Source organism: Amia ocellicauda, chromosome 4, assembly GCF_036373705.1.
Source record: "Amia ocellicauda isolate fAmiCal2 chromosome 4, fAmiCal2.hap1, whole genome shotgun sequence".
NCBI lineage: Eukaryota > Metazoa > Chordata > Actinopteri > Amiiformes > Amiidae > Amia > Amia ocellicauda.
Window position 1 is genome coordinate 5,873,887 of NC_089853.1, and position 21,266 is coordinate 5,895,152.

Consider the following 21,266-nt stretch of genomic DNA (forward strand, 5'->3'; position numbering starts at 1 on the left):
ACTGAGTACAAAGAGTAGTGTAGGTCATATGCAATACTTACATTTCACAACATGTGAAGTGTGTAGTGGGCAATGCACTAGTTAGAGTTCATCTGGATACTGTGTACAGTTCTGGGCTCCACACTTCAAGAAAGATATCGCTGCTCTAGAGGCAGTTCAGAGGAGAGCAACCAGACTTATTCCAGGTCTGAAGGGAAAGTCCTACTGAGAGACTGAGGACCTGAACCTTCTCACCCTGGAACAGAGGAGACTACGTGGGGACTTGATTCAAGTCTTCAAAATCATGAAAGGCATTGACCACATCAAACCAGAGGAGCTTTTCCAGATCAGCAGGGACACACGCACCCGGGACACAAATGGAAATTGGGCTTCAAGGCATTCAAGACAGAAAACAGGAGACACTTCTTCACACAGAGAGGCGTCACAATCTGAACAAACTCCCCAGCGATGTGGCTGAAGAGACAATTTGGGAACATTCAAAAACAGACTGGATAGGATCCTTGATCACTCAGTTATTAATGGACACCAAACGAGCACGATGGGGCGAATGGGCTCCTCTCGATTGGACACTGTCTTATGTTCTTATGGTGTGTTTCCTTTAAAACACGAGGGCCAGAGGATTACACTGATTCAGTCACAATGCACTGAATTTAATCTGAGGTGTGGCTTGGTCAGCCACAAAATGTTCTCTTGTTCCCGTCAAAAAACAAACAAAAACCATCATGTGATGTTATTATCAAAGATATCACAGACACAGGGAAAAATACCTCATCTATAAGTCTTTATTAAGCAATTCAGTATAAACATTAATCGCTTTTGTAATATTATTATAATTACTACTAACTCCTACTACTACTACACATCTTTTCACAAACCTCTTAAAAAATGATACATTCTAAAATACTGCAAATGAGTGATGTTTACACTTTCCAATGTCTGAACGAGTGCGTTATATTCTCCAGGGAATTGTTAAAAAGGTTACTTCAATTTCAAATGGAAACACAATGTTTTACAATCTTAAACCCCAGCTAGACCGTAAAGACACCAAACAAGCAGAGCCTTGGGATAACAACGCTTTAAATATATAAATATGTAATGTGGGTTTTAAGGATACCCTCTTTGCTAATGGGAACTGGACTGATGAATGAAACTATTACTCCACATATTCACAGGGGTGCTTAAAAGATTAAGGAGAACAAACATTGCTGAAAGTTTAATATTTTGCTAAAGTTTATCTTCCTATATGAAGACAAGCCATATTGGGGGGAATCTGTCCCTCAAATATGTTATATCTAAACAATATTTAATCACAGAGATAAATAGTATTTTGTAAAAGACAGCAACACTAAAGCACACATACGCTTCTGTCTCCTGTAACAAAACAATAATCCCTGACGCTTTATGTTTGCGTAATCTTGGGCGAGCTCAGCTGTCCCTGCCCACAGATCTGCGGTCAGCGCTCCACCACAAGGGGATATGTTCTGTCCAGGTTTAAAAATATAATCCGCTATGAAGCAGTTGGTGAATATCGATCTACTCAGGTGTGGCTGTGTGTTACAGTTGTTCTGATATGTGCCTTAACAATTGTAGCCTGACAATGAGACAGAAATAGTATACAATGAACAAGGCAAGGACAACAATAGTACTGAAAAGAAACTGAGAAATGATAAACATTCTTGTTACAACTTTGGGAAACAACCCTTAAATGAAAATAAAAAGTATAAACTTTTAAATAAATGCATACAAATACTTGAAAATCCTTCATCACACTCATATAATCACAATTAAATACTCTTTAGAGACACACAGGACAGAAATAATACTACATAATATGTAAAACAAAGACATTAATGGCAGTTCTTGGAATTAAGGGCAAACCAAAAATATATACACAAGCACCATATTCCATTTACAAAATGATCAAACTTTGTCCAAAGAAAAAAGTGGATTCATCACACAAGTTACTACTCAAATCAAATACAACTTGACATTACGTTAAGCCCGGCATATAATTCTCTTAGGTTCAAATCTGTATAAACATAAGCAGTGTGAAGTCTCCGAACACAAACACACACAATAGCAAGCAAGGAATAAATATTGAATTAAAGAATGATGGCTGTTTACTCTTGATTGCTGTCCATTGATCAGCTGCCAGAAAATCTGATCGTTATTTCCACCCTAGATTCTCACATCACAATATGTCATTAAAATACATTGCATTGTGACATTATAACCCTACATCTCTTTTGCTGCTGTTGATGCTGTAGTTTGTGCTGTAATTTTCCATTCAATCTTATTGCATTATCCTGCTTTTGAGTTATATCTGAAAACAACCAACAACAATTGTAAGCAAAGTAAAAAAACTGTTTCCTTGAATAAACACACCAGCCACATAAAATAATACAAATAAAAAAGTGTATATATATATATATATATATATATATCTGAATGCCCTAATGAAAAAGCAGCTGAAAAAGCAGCATTTGAAATCTTAGATGTATTTCTTGATTTCCAGTGAAATCGAATGTACCTGATACAGTGAGGTCCATAAATATTTGGAATGTGACACAATTGTCATCATTTTGGCTCTGTACACCACAATGGATCTGAAAAGAAACTATCAAGATGTGCTTTAAGTGTAGACTTTCATCTTTAACTTGAGGGTAGTTACATCCAGATTGGGTGAACTGTGTAGGAATTAGACCCATTTTTATATGTGGTCCCCCCAGTTTTAGGGGCTCAGAATTAATTAGACAAACCAACATAATCATTAATTAAATTGTGAGTTTCAATACTTGGTTGCAAATCCTTTGCAGTCAATGACTGCCTGAAGTCTGGAACTCATAGACATCAGCAGATGCTGGGTTTCTTCTCCAGTGATGCTCTGCCAGGCCTGGACTGCAGCTGCCTTTAGTCCTGCTTGTTCTTGGGGGTTTTGCCTTCAGTTTTGCCTTCAGCAAGTGAAATGCTGCTCAATTGGATTCAGGTCAGGTGACTGACTTGGCCATTGCAGAAAATTCCACTTCTTCACCTTAAAAAGGTCTTGGGTTGCTGTCGCAGTATGCTTTGGGTCCATCTGCAGTTGAGAAGCATCTGGCTGAATCTGAGCAGATAATATAGGACATCTTGATTGTTTCCTTTCAAATCCATTGTGGTGTCGTACAGAGCCAAAATGATGACAATTGTGTCACTGTCCACATATTTATGGACCTAACTATCATATAACCTGCAGATTTGGATTCTTTCTCTCTCTCTCTGCACGTATGATGTTTTTTCTAACAGAAATGTTCTAACAGAACTGTTGCTGGTAAATGAGCATTTCCTAAACCCACATGAGGTGTTTCACACAGGTGACCTAAACACGCGTGGTGGGTAGATCACTGCCAGGGGGCTGTGGCACTGAACACATGCTTTTCACACGAGTACAAACACAGTGTTCAGTGGGGTCCCCCGCATCACACATTGTCAACAAATAACCAACAGCTCTTCAGTCAGTGATAGAAAAACAAAAACACTGGACGTGGAGGTACATGGTACAATAAGGCAGTGTTTGATGAGACTATGGTCACCTGCATGTCTGTAACTTGGCAAACGGGGACCTGGGGGTTACATTCCACACCGTCATTAGTTTTCAGAGAAATGTCCCTTCTTGACGCATCAAAAAACAGACTCTGGACCTCAGGCTGCTGAGCTAGTTTGGCAGCGCAGTCCTTTCTTGTCTGAGAGTCTCTCTGATGCCCGTTTGAAAGTAGACGGCTGCGCTCCAAGTCCCAGAGCGAGTCCGGGGGAGCAGCACCACCCCCTCAGGCCAGACAGGAAGTGGGCATCCCATGTGGCATCCTGCGGGTCGTGGGCGAGTCCCGATCCAGGGGTGGATGGGGCAAGCTCACACGAAGCCTGGCTTCACGGACGCCCGACGGCACTTCGGACAGCCCTTCGTCCCATTGGATTGCAGACACCTGCACCAACACAGATGATGATGACAAAGATGATAATAACAACAACAACAACAACAACAACAACAACAACAACAACAACAACAAGCCCTTCTGTCACTGAGTGTACAATTGTGTAGACCAGGTCTATCAGGCATAACAATGTGTTTGAAGTGGTTGTTAATAACAATATGTAGAGATGATTACTTTTCTTTGCTACTCTGAAACCTCCCACAGATTCAAGCTGAACACAGTGAAAGAAAGAGCCCTAATTAGCGTATCATTAATGTATTTAAGAGTTGAGTTAAGCAATGGCTAAACAGCCTAAAGAAATAACAGGACTGGAGAGCCTTCAGCCTATCGATCCATGCGATCAATCATTACTAACAAACAAATGCATCTCAACAGCAGTCTTAACTCCAGTCCAACCTCACGCTCTCCTTCCCCCTGAGCTGTGCACCACTCCTCGGCAGGGAACACAGGAACGTAGTCACCTACTTCAAGTGGAAGACGTGGGAGCAGGGCAGGGCCTGCAGCTGCTGGTTCCTCTCGCCGATTGACTCGCCGCACATGCCGCAGTACAGCTCCATCTCTTCCACGCACTCCAGGAACTTCACCACCTGCTCCCTCAGGTCATCCTGCTGCTCCCGGCTGCGGTACACAGCCTCGCTCAGGCAGTGCACCTTCAGCACGCATAGCTGGGGAGACAGCAGGGGACGTGTCGAGCCACGGTAGTGCATGGCACACAGAGACACACAGACACACAGACACAGAGATACACTGACACACTGATACACAGACACACAGAGAAAGAGACACACTGACACTAAGACACAAAGAGAAAGAGGCGCAGAGACACACTGACACTGAGACACAGAGACAAAAACAGAGACATACTGACACAGAGCAAAAAGAGAAAGAGACATGCTGACACTGAGACAGAGACACACTTGCATATAGACACACAGAAATAGAGACACACAGACACATCAGACTAAGATTCACAGAAGCCCTGCACACAGACAGACTACACAGAGACACCCTACACACTGCGCAACGCACTTTTCTTGCACTTTGTGCAAAGACTGGCATTCTCATTTCTCCAAGGGGACAGTATTTAGCTGTACCTGGTTCACTCTAGCTTGACATGGGAAAGCTCATGCTATATTGAAGACCCCTTACCTTGTTCCCCACGGCCTCAGACAGCTCCTGTGCCCTTTGCAGAGCTTCGAGAGCCTGGGGGAAGAAAGCCGAGTCTTTAACAGACCCAAAACCCAGCACAACAGCACCTGCACACACACCAGCCCCTGACTGTGCATTAAAACACAACTTAAACAATGTCACCTAATGTCAACCCCCTACAGCAAATCTGAAGAGTTCTGTTGATTTCATACAACATTTTTACGAGCACCCTTTCATGCCTCATGTCGCCAGTTACTTTATTTCAGGCTATGGATTATCCAAATCACACAAAGGGCTTCATTTAAGACCTCACTACAGAATAGACCGCAGGGAAACAAAACAGTGCTTTTAAAGGCTATTAACAGATACACACAATGAGCAGAGCAGTTAAATGTGGGCAGAATTTGAATACAGCCTTTTAAATAGACCTCTTATCTCCCAAATGCATGTGTGTGTAAGTGCTCTCCAAAGCAGCCCAGGCACCACTGAGAGCCGCAGACGCCGGTACGAGCCACTCCTATTGGCTCGTGTGCAGTTTTACATTGTACAGCTTTGAACAGCCTTGCCAGCTTGGGCCCCCTTTACCTGCCAAGAAGGCTGTGCCACTCTGTGAACCTGGCAGCGGGATTTCCGTTACCTTGTCCAGCTCCTTCTGTATAAGCCAGCTCTTGGCCACCCCCAGGTAGATGTGTGCCTGTCCGAGGCGATTGCCGATCTCCGTCATTATACACATCGAGGACTCGTATCGAGGGAATGCTTTCTGAGGAGGAGAAAACCCAAGATCAAACAAAACGACACGAGGGGAAATCAAGGAAGCATCTGTGCATTATTTTGGATTCATGATCTTTTATCCTGGCCCATTGCTGAGGAGCCCATGTTGTCTCCCTCTGTGTGCACACGTTTCCCCCCCGCACATCATCACAGCAGCCCACAACTCTCCTGCCCGATCCTGGTCCCCAAGCACAGACGCTGCTGCCCATCACCGCGGCCCGAGGGCACGGGGGACAGGCCGTACCTCCACGTCGCTCCGGTTCCGGTGAATGTCAGCGAAGTTCAGCAGACACAGGGCCTGCAGGGGCCGGTCTCCGTGCTGCAGGGCGATCTTCATCGACTCCTGGAAGAGAAGGACACGCGCGTCACCCTCGCTGTCGCTGCAGGCCTCAAGCAGAAGCTCTCGCTATTTCTGCCTTTCCAATCTCCATGGGATGTTTCCTGGAAAACTGATAACTCGAACAAACATGACAACTTGAAAGCACCTTCTTGCTTCTCCTGGCTGACCGTTTGCTGTGCCCTGATGTGAAATTGTACTTTTATTTTTTCCCTCCCACAATGCTGCTCACTGGTGAAAGAGCATTTCTTAATAACTGAAGAAAAAGGGGCATCAATAACAGCGTGCAATACACTTTGTTTACCTAGTATCTGACTCCCGCAGCACGCAGGAGCCCAGCAAGTCAAAATCATTTTTCTCTGTTTTCTGCTCCGTAATCTTTTTGATAAATGCAGGACCCCGAGACCCTGGGTTAGGAGTCAATCACAATCAGCGTGGATTCGAGCCGACACTGGCCCCCGTCTCTCTCCGCTGTCTTGACGTTATAGGACCCGACACACATCAGCTCCTCAGCACTCAACAGTCACGTGCAGAGCTGTACCGACTTTGACCCCGTGTTCGTGTGCTGAGATGGTGTGGCGTGACACAGGCTCCAGGCAAGCGCTCCTCCGCTGTGATGTGTGAACAGGACCTGACGTGACACGACCCGGTGTGCTCACTCCGACATCACGTCTCTAACAGGGCTGGGAACATTGGGATCCGAGTCCAAACGCCTCGAATGAAGGACCCGGCGTGATTCTGAAAGTGGTGCTCTGATGGCTGCCGTTTGGTTTCCACAGCGGGGACAAGCAATCTGAATGTAACAGGATCTGACTGCGCCGCTACAGGAGACGACAGGACGGGCGAGGGACCGTAGCCACAGGGTTTATCTTCCAGAACGAACAGCAGCTGCTTGAGCCAGGGATTGACACAGCAGGCCTCAGCAGTGTGGCCGCGGCCTCGTTAATGAAAAGTGTCTGAGTTAATAGTAACATGACTTCAGGGTAACCTACTGTAAGAGCGTGTATATAATGTGAAACATGCCCACACAGATTGGGAAGAGTAGGATTTACACTGTGAAACAGACACAGAAATCAATGATCTCGAATCTGTCTTTCAGTCATTTATCACCTGTCCAAACGTTTCGGTTAAGCAGTGCTGGCACACTTGAAAAAATGTCTTGATAAATAAGCTGCTCCATTGTGGGATATCCCATCACCACCAGAGGGCGGCATAATGCCAGTAAGACAAGGATTGCCTCGGTTCCAATATCTGACAATAGACGCGTTCATTGTAACTCTAACCCACGGCCAGCGCCACACTTTAATTAAGTTGGATACGTATGCCTTTCCCAGGAGCCCTCTGGGATCGGCACAGGGGCTTTGAAAGCGATACAGCTCTGAACAACAATGCAGCGCATTTGGAAGTGTAAGGTCGTCTCATGTTGACGCAAGACAGTAACACACAGAATCTGAAAAAGCTGTTTCTGGGAGCCTGCAATAGCTCTGCTGGAGGTCGAGAACATACATACATCATTGGTTTTGGCCAGCGCCCAACCACCCAACATTGCTTACAATGGTTAACGATTGCGGTTAAATGGTGCTGAAATTACAGGCCATTTCACCACTGAAGGTTCCCTAAACTGATTTGCATGGCGCATTCACATCACAACACGATTCAAATGCTGTTTGCATCTTAAAAGCACACAAACACAGAATGTCTTATGTAAACACATGCCTGTCATCCAAACGCAGGGTGAGGTGTCCTGGGTGTCAGGTGTTGGATTAAAGGATGGATTTTACAGGGTCAATAACATTTTTGATTTCGTTTTTGCAAGCGACAATTTTTAAATCTTTGGTTTCTCTTTAATTAAACTAATAATATCAACAAAATAATGTTAATAATAATATGAATATGAACAACAGCAACAGCCGTGGCTACACACAATACGTGCATTTGCGTGCAAGTGTCAGGGTTGCATTGTGGAGACCCCCGCACATCTCCAGAGGAATACCGAGGCAAACGCACTTCCCTCGCTGGAGAGCACCGGGGTGGGGGGTTGAAGGAGGATGTGTTTTGGCAACTGGCAGGATAGATCTGAAACCCATTTGTAACCAGAGCTGTTCTGCTCCCCAGCGCGTGTGCCTCAGTCTATTTAAACCCCCGGTCTGGATCAGTGCACAAGTGCGTAAACAGAAGCCGGGATGCCATCGCTTTTACTACAGCGCAGCGGGGTCAGGCCGCTGAGACACGGGCTTCGGTGGCAGAGCAGCTTTAGCAGGTTTCGGGCTCTGGGCTCCCCTGACGCCTGCTGGGAGAAAGTGTGCGGAACGAAACACTCCGCAGACGCCGGGGTGATCGCTGTCAAGTCAATGAAAATGTTGCATCATCTTTGCTTTTTTCTTTCCCTCCCCCCCGGCAAGGCCGAGTTTAGCATTCTGCTCAGGACACCACTGCGTATGCCCTCCGAATCAACACCCACGACAAGAGGAGACGGACAAGAACATCCCTCGAAGAAAACACGGAGGAATTTCAGTCTAAGGGGAGAGGGATGGAGGAGACAGGGACAAAGTCCCAATAACTGGAGCAGCCACAGAGCACACTGCCAGCTGCATCTGTCAACGTCAGTCTGTTGTGCAGTCGGCGGCGGTGCAGCGCAGGGCCGCGTGGAGGTGGTGGATAAATATGATTAAAATGGAGTGAAGAGGGATTAAGGATGATGGATTCTCCCAAGATTCTTCACACACAGCTTATTGTGAAGAGAAGAACTTTTATACTATTCTTAGGCCGGGCCGACTTGAAACAGCACACGGCATGTGATTGAGAAATCCTTTTCTTTAAAAAAACAATCAGTTTCAGAAAAAATAACGCTTTCAGATTCCTCTCCCATCACGCCTCCGTGTGTTTACATCGAAAAGCCTTCCTGACTGATTGTCTGGGGACTTTTTAATGCATGGGCTTGGAGAAAATACAAGAGTTTTTCATTTGAAAAGCGACATTATTTATTTATTTATCAATTTCGTTTTATTGAGGCAAAACCTTACTTTATATCAACAGTAGCGGACTTATCTGTGTTATTGTGTTGTGCCTACATCTATGCAAACAACCTGAACAAGAATGGAGCAGTTTGGGACATTTTCCCAATAAACTAGACACCTCGGTACCAGTAGGGTCCACCAACACAGCCTCGCATCATTTCAAGGTCATGTGACTGGCCGGGGGGTTCACAGAAAGCTCGGACACACCTACGTACCTCACAACACTCCATAGCGTCCGGCAAGCGGCCCATCTTCCTGTAGGCCACGGACATGTGGTACTGGCTCATGGCACGGTACTTCAGGCTCCAGCCCTTGCCGTAGTCGTTGACCAGTTCGGCCGCTTTACACGGGAAGAACAGGGCCTTCTCGTAGTCCTGAGGGGGCGAAAGACAGCGGGGACAGATGCCTCATTAACGCCTCATCCTCACATTCACAGAATAAATGTACACGACGCCTGGCACTCTCTCTTACAGCTGACTGACTCGACAGATAAATATACCGATATATTTATAGTGTCGCTTAAGTGCCCCCCGCCTCCCTACCACCTCCCTTTCTGGCTGAACTGGACAAGAAACAGATCGGTTTCTTTATTTAATTCTACTGATCCGTTTACTGCACATGGAGACGTATGAGTTTCATATCCACGCCTACGCAGGCGCCCTGGGCTCCTTCACTGTGATCCTGGATTGCATCTTCCAGCAATTCCCTATAAAATGTCTCCAAACTAGAAAACCCCAAATGGTTAATAGACTTCCTTTCACTCCCCTGCAGCCATTGAAATGTGTGCATGTGTGTGTGTGTGAGAGAGAGAGAGAGAGCTGACCTGCAACACACACTCTCTCTCTCTCTCTCGCTCTCTCTGAACGTAGCTGTTTGTAGGGGGATGGGAAGCGAGGGAGTAGGCAGGCCGATGCTACATAGCTCCGAGGCCGGGTTCTGCGCGAGAACATGAGGAATAAGTCTCTCATAACTTGAGAGAGCCAAAGACTTCACAGCCAATCTTGAATTAAACAAAGAGCAGTGGAATTAAACAGCATTACTGAGCCACATGTCTCCCGTTCTTTGTTTCCCCGGCATTGTATGGGTTTTAGTACAGAATGTGCTCTCGCTGAAGGAGAAAAAAGAAATACCAGGGGAATGACTCATATCTGGTTTCTTACGCCTGTTTCGAATCTTGTGTGAGTCTGCCAGTCTTTTAAAGACAGCTCCTCTGTCATGTATTCATCATTTTATATATGAGCCATCCATCCATTTCTTCTCCCGGAAACCCATGGAGGTTTTCTCTGTCCTTTAGACGAACTTTTCGGGTCTCCTCTGCGTTTCTTTTTCTCCTCTCTCTGGCAGAGGCTCTTCCTGGGGTCAGTTCTCCTCCCTGCACACTCTTTATACGATAGCCAGGATTGCCCAGCATTGGGGCCTTGGCATGGACAGAGAGACAGAGAGAGAGAGAGACCCTTGGGAGGAGATGCAGAAACAAGGCCAAGGACTGGTTTTGCCCCATCTGCTGACGGACCAGGCCTGAATCGCGCTCTGGCGCAGTTGCATCATTCGAAGCTGTCAGCGCCGGTGGTTATAGGGGGCAGAAGCTGCTGTCAGTTTTGTGGAACAATGTGTGAGACTATCCTTCATTAGGGAGATTAACAATATTAATTATGAGTATTATTGACTGTTGAGTAAAGAATACTGTGCTATTATTATTAATAGCAGCAGTAGAAAGAGTACTGTGCTATAATAATAATTAGTAGTAGTACTAGTAAGAAGTCCAACTGTAAATCTACTACAGTGAATGACATAAACCTTCGAGAGCCGCTCTCTGCGGTAAATGAAGAGCAGGTATATGTGTTACTATAGCAACAGCACCTGGGAATAAACTCCCTAACGGGCCTTTAACTCCATCTCCCAATCAATTAGCCGCGAATCCCAGATTAGCATCGTTGTAGACGCTGATAGATCGTACTCTGAGATGGAGGGCCTCGCTGAATCGAGAAGGGATTCATCTGTGATTAAGTGGCAGTTGAGCCCTTCTTGGGGGGAAGAAACGAACACTCGAGACACTGAAACGACATCCCTCGCACGGGGACAGCGAGTACAAAGGGAGGATAACGTCGGACAATTAGTGAAAGAGATGACGGCTTCAGTTTACTTATTTATTTGTTAATCCTGCTCTCCTGCTGCTCTACTTATTTATAGATGTAACACTTGTCAGGAGGTGCTAATTAATAATGAACGAACTAGGTGCTTTGGATGTATTCCAGGGAGCGCTAACACCTTCCATGCTACATGTGACGTCTGCTGAGAGCGCAGGTCGATGTTTCTCACTATCTGCGTCACGGTGAATGTGTGATACCCCGATACTGAACCTTTTATTTGACATGGTGTCTCAGGAGACCCAAGATTCGCCGGGTTACTGTGTCAGCAGTGGTTCTGCTTTGTTCAGCATTGACCCAGCAGTCTTGCTGAAGCGCATACAACTTCAGCTTTGTGTGGCATTAAAAAAAACATCTTCTTTTCAAAACATGCTTTGACTTATACCTTATTATCATTATAGCTGGTTCCTTCAGTGATTCATATGTGAGAAACTGGGAATGTAGTGCATTTCTTTTCCTTTTTCTTTAGCGTAACTCTCCCAGCTTCCCTCAGGTATTAACCAGTAACTTTTGGGTCCTTATGGACACGCCAGACATTACAACTCATTCTGTGCTCTTCCACTTTGTTGTGGGGAAGCATAAAAAAATAGAAGTAAATACAAAAATGCGGACACCGAGGAAAAGCTTTCCAACACACGCACTGAACAACAGCATTTCCGTGAAGTGGTGGACAGATGTGGACACTGCTGACCGTGTGTGGTGAGCTCAACTCAAATAAAGAACGAGGAAAACAGAGACGCCGGGTGTTCAGACACAGGACAATACCTTGAGCTGGATGTAGAAGCTGCCGAGGCTGCAGCAGACCCGGCACTCGAGCATCTTGTCGTCGTTGTTGTGCGCGTAGCGGAGGGCCTTCTCGTAGTTCTCCAGGGCATTCTGGAAGACACCCAGCCCCAGGAAGGCATTGCCCATGCTGAGGCACACCTGGCCATTAAGCTGCAGGCTGATGGTGGTGCCCTGCATGTTGAGGCAGGTCTTGCAGTAGGAGATGGCCTTCTGGAAGTCGCAGAGCTTCTCGTTGCTCCGCGCCAGGTTGAGGTAGCCCTCCGTCAGGTAATCCGGGTCCTCCATCTCTCTGGCAGTGTCGATCTGAGCCAGAGCGTACTGGAAGAAAAGAGATGGTTGGTAGGGGGTTACGTGTATTATCGGTATTTAATCACTTACCCACAACATGTCACTCACTGCGAGTGTCACATGATTTGTTTTCACTAGTTTTGTTACCTTTGCTTGCATAAAAACACAACACAGATCGGCTACTGTAGGTCAGGTACAGCCAATTTTGGGCCAAAACATTTTCAGATGGAGAGAAAGGGTGTCTAATCCTTACATGTGTGAGTTATAATTCATTAATAGGTCATGCGAACGGCGTCTCTCATTGTATAAGAGATCCTATTTCATGCTCAGCTTTGCTTTGCATTCCTCTCGCCTCGAGATGACGTCTCTTATCCAATACAAGACATCCTTCACACAACCTATGAACTTATATCCAACAGCAGGCCCCTGGGCACTAGCTCTGCTCCCCACCGTATGGTAGATTAGCTGAATTAGCTGTGGAATCCAGGTGGGGGTATCGAGCGCAGCCTTGTGCTAAAAATCGGCTGTCCTCCAGCCTGTCTAAACAGAAGACCACGAGCAAGTGAGGGGCTTTATTAGATTACCCCACAACGGTTTCATTTTCTCCACACAGAGTGAGAGAGGCTGAGGAAGGGGGGGTCACATGGCTGATTGTGTGTGACAGCACAAGAAGAGGAGGGGGGATTGTTTCTCTCTGTGACACGGAGGCCAAGACAGCTGACTGCTCCAGCGAGGTTTCGGAGAAATCCAATTTAAAATGATCCGAGAGGCTGGGGCTGAGGGCCCTTCATCCGGCGGCAGCACCGAGTGTGGCAATTCATTGGCGGAGAAGTGGCGCTTTCATGGGTGGCGGGCATGTGTCAAATAATTAAATTAAAACAGGACATAGAAAATAAAAATATAACAATAACCTTGCTGAAACAATAGCTCTCTTAACCCCTGCAGTTGCCCGTAGAATTAATCTCCTCTGAGTCGTTTAGATGGCGGGTTTCAGAGCAGGAAAAGGAAATTAACAATCTTTCTACATAAATCCACCGATCCCCTCACTGCCCCTGAGAGAATCACCCATCGCATAGCCAGGCTTTCACCGCACTTTGAATGGCAATGAAATGAGGTCCCAGTGGAGTTGAGGGGCCGGTGCCTGAGTCTGCACTCACAACTCCTTCACAGGTACCAACAGGCTTTCCAACGCATTGAGATATTCAGCCATTCCCTTCCCCGAATGACAGGGATGCTTTCTGTCCATCGCCACGTCAGTCCAAAGGTGGTTTGCATGCACATGAACTGGGACTGCAAACTGACCAACGGATGCCTCTGAGTGTGAACGATTTCTGGGCTGGTCAAGGAACTCATCCTTCAGACATGTATATAATATATTTCAGTGTGTGTGTGTATTATAAGTAATATATCATGTTTTCATGTTATTCTTGGAAATTGCAAATCAAAGATCAAATTAATGTGGGATTAATGTGATGGTGATCTTATTTAAAAACATATAAAATGACATTTTAGCGATGTTTCTCTGCTTCTGTACCCTCTATCCATACAACGTGTGTGTTTTCATTTGAATAGATGACAACAGACTGATTTCATCTCCTGAAAATGTCGAATGCTCTGCCGTGCTCTGCCATGGTGTAGGAGACTTCTGTGAAGATGAACGAGAAGCACAAGAGAACAGGCGAGATCTTGGCTCGCTGGTCTGTTCTTTGAGAGGGTGCCAGCCCAGTGCTTGAACAGTTCTCATGGAGACTGGAAGAATCTCCCCCTTCTGAGGGTCTGACAGAAGGAACAGCCAGCAAGAAAAAAAAAAAGCTTTTGAAAAAAAATCTCTAATGAAATCACTCAGAAACACCCAGCGTCACTGGGCGCTGAACGCCAGGCAACCCTTCCCGGAGGCCGAGCTCAGACCCTGAGCGGCTGACAAACAACAGCAGTGTGGCGATACCGGGTAAATAATAGATGCCTTCTTCGCATTTGAAAAATCCCCCCCATCCCCCTCATATTTACTAAGATCATCCCAACCTACAGTGGCAGAATCACACACATCCTCTCTCGTCATCCTTGCGGTGTCCCTTTGCGTTTCAGTTTTAATGAAGTGATGAAGGAGTTCGGGCGTAGCTCTGTGGTTAGCGTCACCCCTTACTTCCAGTCTGCAGAACAGAAGGAGGGGAGCCGAGCTGAGCCAAAGCCTTTGAGGATGGGAATGAACCGGGAGACACTCTAAGCTCTTACCTAAAGTCACCAACTGAGGGAAGGTGGTCTATCTAGCATCTATAGCTGGCAGGGCCACTTACAGCGGGTTACCTTTGGTCATACTTTGGGTTTTCGTGTTTTACAGTGAGTCAGTTGCAAAGCTGACCGTTTGATTGTGAGGTGTTGATTGATCGATAACTCCTGGCCTGCTTGTGAATGAATTACAAGGACTCCACAGAGCGCCTGGTCAGCGATCCAGTGGAGGATCTTGCTTCTGTTTCACAAGATCTACACAGCAGCATCGGGCGAGTTAAGCAAACAAAGAGTTGATACGGGTGCTAATTTATTTCAGTGGGTTTGATTTCCAAAACGTGTTCAGTGCTGCTGGGCCTTGGATTCACAGTTGGCAGTGAAGGAAAACAACAATAATAACAACTATAAAATGTGCTGTGTAGAACAGATGCCGGGCGCGGTGTCAGCTTAAGTGTGTCAAAGATCACGGTGTCTGGCTTTAATGGTGCATGCATTTGGGTGAGTATCTGGATTCAAAAGACAATCTCAAGTGCTTTAACCAGCTCTCTTACCTTGAGCATCTCCTTGTACTTTCCCATCTCCGAATGGGCAGTGATGAGACAACCCAGCACCCTGAACTTCCCTCCCGGGTCAGAGGTCTTCTCCAGAACCTTCAGCCACACGTGCAGGGCTTTGTCCGTCTGATTGGTCTGGTACAGGTGCAGGCCCTTCTCGATCTGCTGTTTGGTTTGGTCCTGGCCCATTTCTGCTGCAAACTGCCTCATAAAAATGCTCATCCACTCCACAACATAGGGTGGAGAAAAGACAACAGATGAGGGGCTCAGACTGGATGTGGCTTCAGGAAAATTCACCAGGAACCCAGGAGAGGAGAAGAGGAGAAGAGGAAATAAAAAATAAAAAAACTCTCACTCTTTAATCCTCAGCCCTGAAAAATTGAGTATCAGGGGCATCGGAGAAAAGCAGAGCAAGTTGAGAAAGCCAAGGGGGATTCGTGAGCGTTGAGGGTCTCAACAATCAAAGGCAATGCCAGCTGGCAGACCCAAGAGGCCACGGGGTTCAATTGCTGGTGGCCGAGACACGGAGAGACCTCTTCCTCCAGAGCGGGGCAGAGACCAGAGGAGCCGAGGGAGCCGGACATGAGAGCGAACGCAAGGTCTGGCATGGCAGTCGGAGAGCGGCTCGGTCTCCAGTCCCCCTGGCCAGCGCGATCACTCCTCCTGTGCCGGCCCGCAGCTGTGCCTGTCTGTCCAGGCCATGTGTCTGCGCAGGAATGCGGCCCTGCCCTCTGCGAGTCCCAAGGTCGCAACGAGACGCCCATAAGAAACACCCATAACCCCCCCTCTGAGAACAGACACACACACACAAACCACAACTCCTTCCCCCCAACCTATTGGCACGACTACTTTGAAACTTACATTCCCCGTGTTGGACTAGCACGGTCCGGTGGAATCTTGAACGACGAAAAAAAAAAAAAGAAAGAAAGCTGTAAATCGATAGTCAGGATGATTTCACACCAGCCCACCACATGGTACCAGGCGTGTAGGAGTGCAGATTTACAGCATGCGAGTGGGCGGCTGTCTAAGTCGTCCAAATGTGCCTCAGCGTCAGCAACAACTTCTTATAATAGTTCACAAAGGCTTACATGTTGTGAAGCTTGAGTTACAGTTCAGAGTGGCTTAAACAACTCTGCGGGATCAGACCCTTCACTCTTCAGCACAGACCCACCCCCCCAGCTCCCTGTTGCACAGACACAAATAGATTGTTTTATCACCTTGTCATTCACAAGATGGGTTACTTTTTAGAGCATAAATCTTGAGGGCGGGGGGCTGTTCTCCTGGCTTGTCTGTCATCGCTCCCTGCCCCGATGCGGAGGTACAAGATTAGGCTCTTAATGAGGGAAGCTCAGCATTAGATCTGCTTTATCAGTGCTGGTCCACACGTTGGGAGAACAGCACTTCCGACACGCTGGCCCTCACCACCGCTGCCGTGTAATTCAAACACTTTAACTCGATTCACAAAGGGTTGTATTTCCCGGGACGACACGTGCGGCCATTAAAACCACGCTGTGTGTTTATACACCTGTCCTGCAGAACTTAATGCACAAGGGAACCATGCGTTAGAAAATCTGCAGATCCCATCAATGTCAATCTTAGGGGTTTTCTACCCAATACCCAAGGAGTTTGAGGTCTGTAGCTCAACTTTTGTGAATTGAAGACTGTTGAATCTTACTCAGTGTCCACAAGGGGGCTGCTACTCTTGTGAATTATAATGATGATAATTGGTTACTTGGATTGCATTAGACACTGCCAACCATTTTCAAGCTAACACAAACCACCTTACATTTAACCACACATTACACTGAAGCACACATCAAATGTAACAGCTCTCCATGACAGACAATTGGTGGGTCTTTATGGCATATAAAAACAGTATCTATACCGCAGTTACAAAGCAAACTGAGTAAAACCCATTTTATAAGAACATATTTCTTGTAGAAACGTTCCAATCTGCAACCTCTCCGAATTCAATCTTTCGAATCCTAAACCTCAAGCAGACTGGATTAGTGGGCTTTCTCTTGGCGGTCCCTAGGTTGCGTCAGGTGTGTTTCTCAGGGGTCATCTTTAAGCAGCTTTAATCTGGAAACCACAGAGACCTCTGCGGATAATGGACGGGCCGAACAAAAGCCTGGTAATGCACACTCTGGGTTCAGTCACTCCCTTCATCCCCACTATCCTTCCACTGTAACGTAACACGGGCCATTTTGGTTCAATGCTCTCAAAGGTATCAAGGCAAGCAGGAGGTCAGGGCTTGTGATGATGTATATCTATATTTGAGATGATCTTTCCACAGTGACCCCTCCTAAGGAGAACAACAACAAGAGGGCTGATTTCCAGAGCGTTACAGAGAAAGAAAAATAAGTACAAAAGTTGCTCCACTCAGACACCACCTCCCACAGCAAACCCACCAGGGATCAGTGATTCAAAACCATCTTTTACTTATTCTCCTTCATTTCCACATTTCTCTCTCTTGTGAAGGGACAACGCTTTAAAGCTGAATGTTTGCCGACTATTGGGGAGGGGAAGTGAACTCTCATGCTGTGCAGAGCGACAGGTTTTGAAGAATCACTGAACAAGTGGGCTCTCGTTGGATCTGCCCCACAGCTGCTGCAAGTCGTATCATCACAGCGAGCCGGTTGTCCTTGTGGCCACCAGTGCCCTGTGACACCAAACAGCACATGGTCTGTCTGTGCTGCGCTCTGCTTGGCAGCACACGTGTGTGAAGACGCCTCGAGGACGTGAAAGGGGGAGACTCTTCACCTGCTCCACCATCCACCAATGCCACCATCAGTTCCAGAGAGCAATGAGACAATCGCTCCACATATCAATGGAAAAGAAAGAACATAAGAAGAACATATGAGCTTACAATTGAGAGGAGGCCATTTGCCCCATCCTGCTCGTTTGGTGTCCATTAATAACTAAATGATCCAAGGATCCTATCCAGTCTGTTTTTGAATGTTCCCAAATTGTTTCTTCAGCCACATCGCTGGGGAGTTTGTTCAGATTGTGACGCCTCTCTGTGTGAAGAAGTGTCTCCTGTTTTCTGTCTTGAATGCCTTGAAGCCCAATTTCCATTTGTGTCCCCGGGTGCGTGTGTCCCTGCTGATCTGGAAAAGCTCCTCTGGTTTGATGTGGTCGATGACCCTCATGATTTTGAAGACTTGAATCAAGTCCCCACTTAGTCTCTGTTCCAGGGTGAACACACTTCAGAATGCTAGAACTTCACCCTTATCATGAATAATGCAGGAAACAGTGCTGCAAGATAACAGGAGCCCCCGCGTGTGCCCCTTTAAGGCAAAGTCAGCAACTTCGGGCCCCTCACTCGCTGCCTGCTCGGGTTTCTGGAGCCGGCCTGCACTCCTCACTCTACTGAAATTCTTCACATGCGTAGGAGGTATTATTGGCAGGACTCTCAATGGCTTCTCAGAAACACTGTACTTTGTGACCGAAGGTGCAACAGATTAAAGATCCAGTTTTCATTCATCGCTTTGATCGTTTTATTATTTTCCTGGACAGTGCTGAACACTTCTCATTGCAATCTCTGTTGTTTGCTCAGCCCTTTAACACCACAGAGGAATGTAGTGTGTTGCATGGTGGTTGAAAGCTAGAAAGTACTTTTAAATCATAAAGTACATGTGGCTTACATAAACATATATATATACACTCACCTAAAGGATTATTAGGAACACCATACTAATACTGTGTTTGACCCCCTTTCGCCTTCAGAACTGCCTTAATTCTACGTGGCATTGATTCAACAAGGTGCTGAAAGCATTCTTTAGAAATGTTGGCCCATATTGATAGGATAGCATCTTGCAGTTGATGGAGATTTGTGGGATGCACATCCAGGGCACGAAGCTCCCGTTCCACCACATCCCAAAGATGCTCTATTGGGTTGAGATCTGGTGACTGTGGGGGCCAGTTTAGTACAGTGAACTCATTGTCATGTTCAAGAAACCAATTTGAAATGATTCGACCTTTGTGACATGGTGCATTATCCTGCTGGAAGTAGCCATCAGAGGATGAGTACATGGTGGTCATAAAGGGATGGACATGGTCAGAAACAATGCTCAGGTAGGCCGTGGCATTTAAACGATGCCCAATTGGCACTAAGGGGCCTAAAGTGTGCCAAGAAAACATCCCCCACACCATTACACCACCACCACCAGCCTGCACAGTGGTAACAAGGCATGATGGATCCATGTTCTCATTCTGTTTATGCCAAATTCTGACTCTACCATCTGAATGTCTCAACAGAAATCGAGACACATCAGACAGGGCAACATTTTTCCAGTCTTCAACTGTCCAATTTTGGTGAGCTTGTGCAAATTGTAGCCTCTTTTTCCTATTTGTAGTGGAGATGAGTGGTACCCGGTGGGGTCTTCTGCTGTTGTAGCCCATCCGCCTCAAGGTTGTACGTGTTGTGGCTTCACAAATGCTTTGCTGCATACCTCGGTTGTAACGAGTGGTTATTTCAGTCAAAGTTGCTCTTCTATCAGCTTGAATCAGTCGGCCCATTCTCCTCTGACCTCTAGCATCAACAAGGCATTTTCGCCCACAGGACTGCCGCATACTGGATGTTTTTCCCTTTTCACACCATTCTTTGTAAACCCTAGAAATGGTTGTGCGTGAAAATCCCAGTAACTGAGCAGATTGTGAAATACTCAGACCGGCCCGTCTGGCACCAACAACCATGCCACGCTCAAAATTGCTTAAATCACCTTTCTTTCCCATTCAGACATTCAGTTTGGAGTTCAGGAGATTGTCTTGACCAGGACCACACCCCTAAATGCATTGAAGCAACTGCCATGTGATTGGTTGGTTAGATAATTGCATTAATGAGAAATTGAACAGGTGTTCCTAATTTAGGTGAGTGTATATTTTTTAGATCAAGTGTTGATCTCATTGTTCCCAACACTGACATCAGTACATCACCGATTTGAGCGACAGTGCAGTCCTGTTCACTGATTGGTGGCAGCCATGTGATCACAGGGGAAATCTCACTGGTCAAATACTTTTAAGGCGTAGAATAGTACTTCATTTTTAATGTAAGTATGTAAACACATGCAGGAAGATACAGACCATTGATATTTAAAGACTGCTGTAATAATTATGGAGGCTTTAAAAAATAATAGATATTTGAAAAGATAGAACAAAAAAATAATTTGACATCTAAAAAGGCTTTTGATTGAACGCAGCTGCCTTGAACTACAACTTGACACCAGAGGGAGGCAGGTCTAATCCTACCTCCCAGTCTGTGACCTCTGACCCCTGCATCTGCACCAGCAAAAGAGGCCATTTAGCCAGCAGCTCTTTCCACCGGAGACACATTAATGCCAATTAGCGGCGATAAAGTGAGCCTCTGTCTGGAGAGTGAGGTAGAGATTGGCTTCACATTTTATCATTCACTGCATTCAGACGGCAGCCCTCAAGCACGTTGATGCATCACAGGCTAATCAGGAGCCCAGAGCTGGCAAAGTCTCCCGAGAGATCCCCAGCCTTTGGCGCCCATCTCTCATCAGCACTGTGGCAGAGCATACCTCTGTGGAGCCGAGGCAATACTTCTCAATAACAAGTGCACTGCAAACACACTGAAGGACTGTTTGTTTGCCACCGAGGCTATTTTAATGTGTTGATGCTTTATCGTTGCTCCTTTAAATAGTGAAGTGAGAGAAGAAAAGATAACACCCACCCAACTCACCTTGACGCGTCTGCAGGCGGTCATGCGGCGGCTGTTTGTTTGCAGGCACACGACTGCTGCCAGAGGAAGTGATTCACGTTCGCAAACCTCTCGACTGCTCCACTCAAACGAACTGTGACGATAACCCAGCGGCTTCCCGGCAATCAATAGAAAGGCAATCTGAACACCTGGATGAGTGTGGACACCCCCACGGGTCACCCAGTGCATTTCTAACTCATGGCAGGGGGGTGGCCAACATAACAGTGCTGCCACTGAAGAAAAGCACCCGACATCAAGTGAGGACGTGCTCCGGTGCGTGCACTGAATACCAGCCTGGAAA

General features: G+C 46.4%; 1 protein-coding gene across 1 annotated transcript; it reads right to left on the reverse strand.

Annotated features, from left to right (window-relative positions):
• Positions 1-764: 764 nt before the first annotated feature.
• rapsn (receptor-associated protein of the synapse, 43kD) lies at positions 765-16,011 on the reverse strand. The gene is made up of 8 exons (XM_066700663.1): positions 15,241-16,011; positions 12,155-12,493; positions 9,458-9,616; positions 6,133-6,231; positions 5,755-5,877; positions 5,118-5,171; positions 4,434-4,633; positions 765-3,959 (listed from the first exon to the last, which is right to left on the reverse strand). The coding sequence occupies exons 1-8, from the start codon at positions 15,463-15,465 to the stop codon at positions 3,887-3,889; spliced, it is 1,272 nt and encodes a 423-aa protein (XP_066556760.1). The 5' UTR covers positions 15,466-16,011; the 3' UTR covers positions 765-3,886.
• Between the last annotated feature and the right edge of the window lie 5,255 nt (positions 16,012-21,266).

Bases quoted from the DNA above. Each gene is read 5' to 3' on its own strand.
- rapsn (XM_066700663.1), bottom strand. From the start codon at position 15,465: ATGAGCATTTTTATGAGGCAGTTTGCAGCAGAAATGGGCCAGGACCAA. The intron at 12,494-15,240 runs GTAAGAGAGCTG...CTTTTCTTCCAG, and splicing joins AGTACAAGGAGATGCTCAAG to TACGCTCTGGCTCAGATCGA. The intron at 9,617-12,154 runs GTATTGTCCTGT...TCGCCCCCTCAG, and splicing joins GCTTCTACATCCAGCTCAAG to GACTACGAGAAGGCCCTGTT.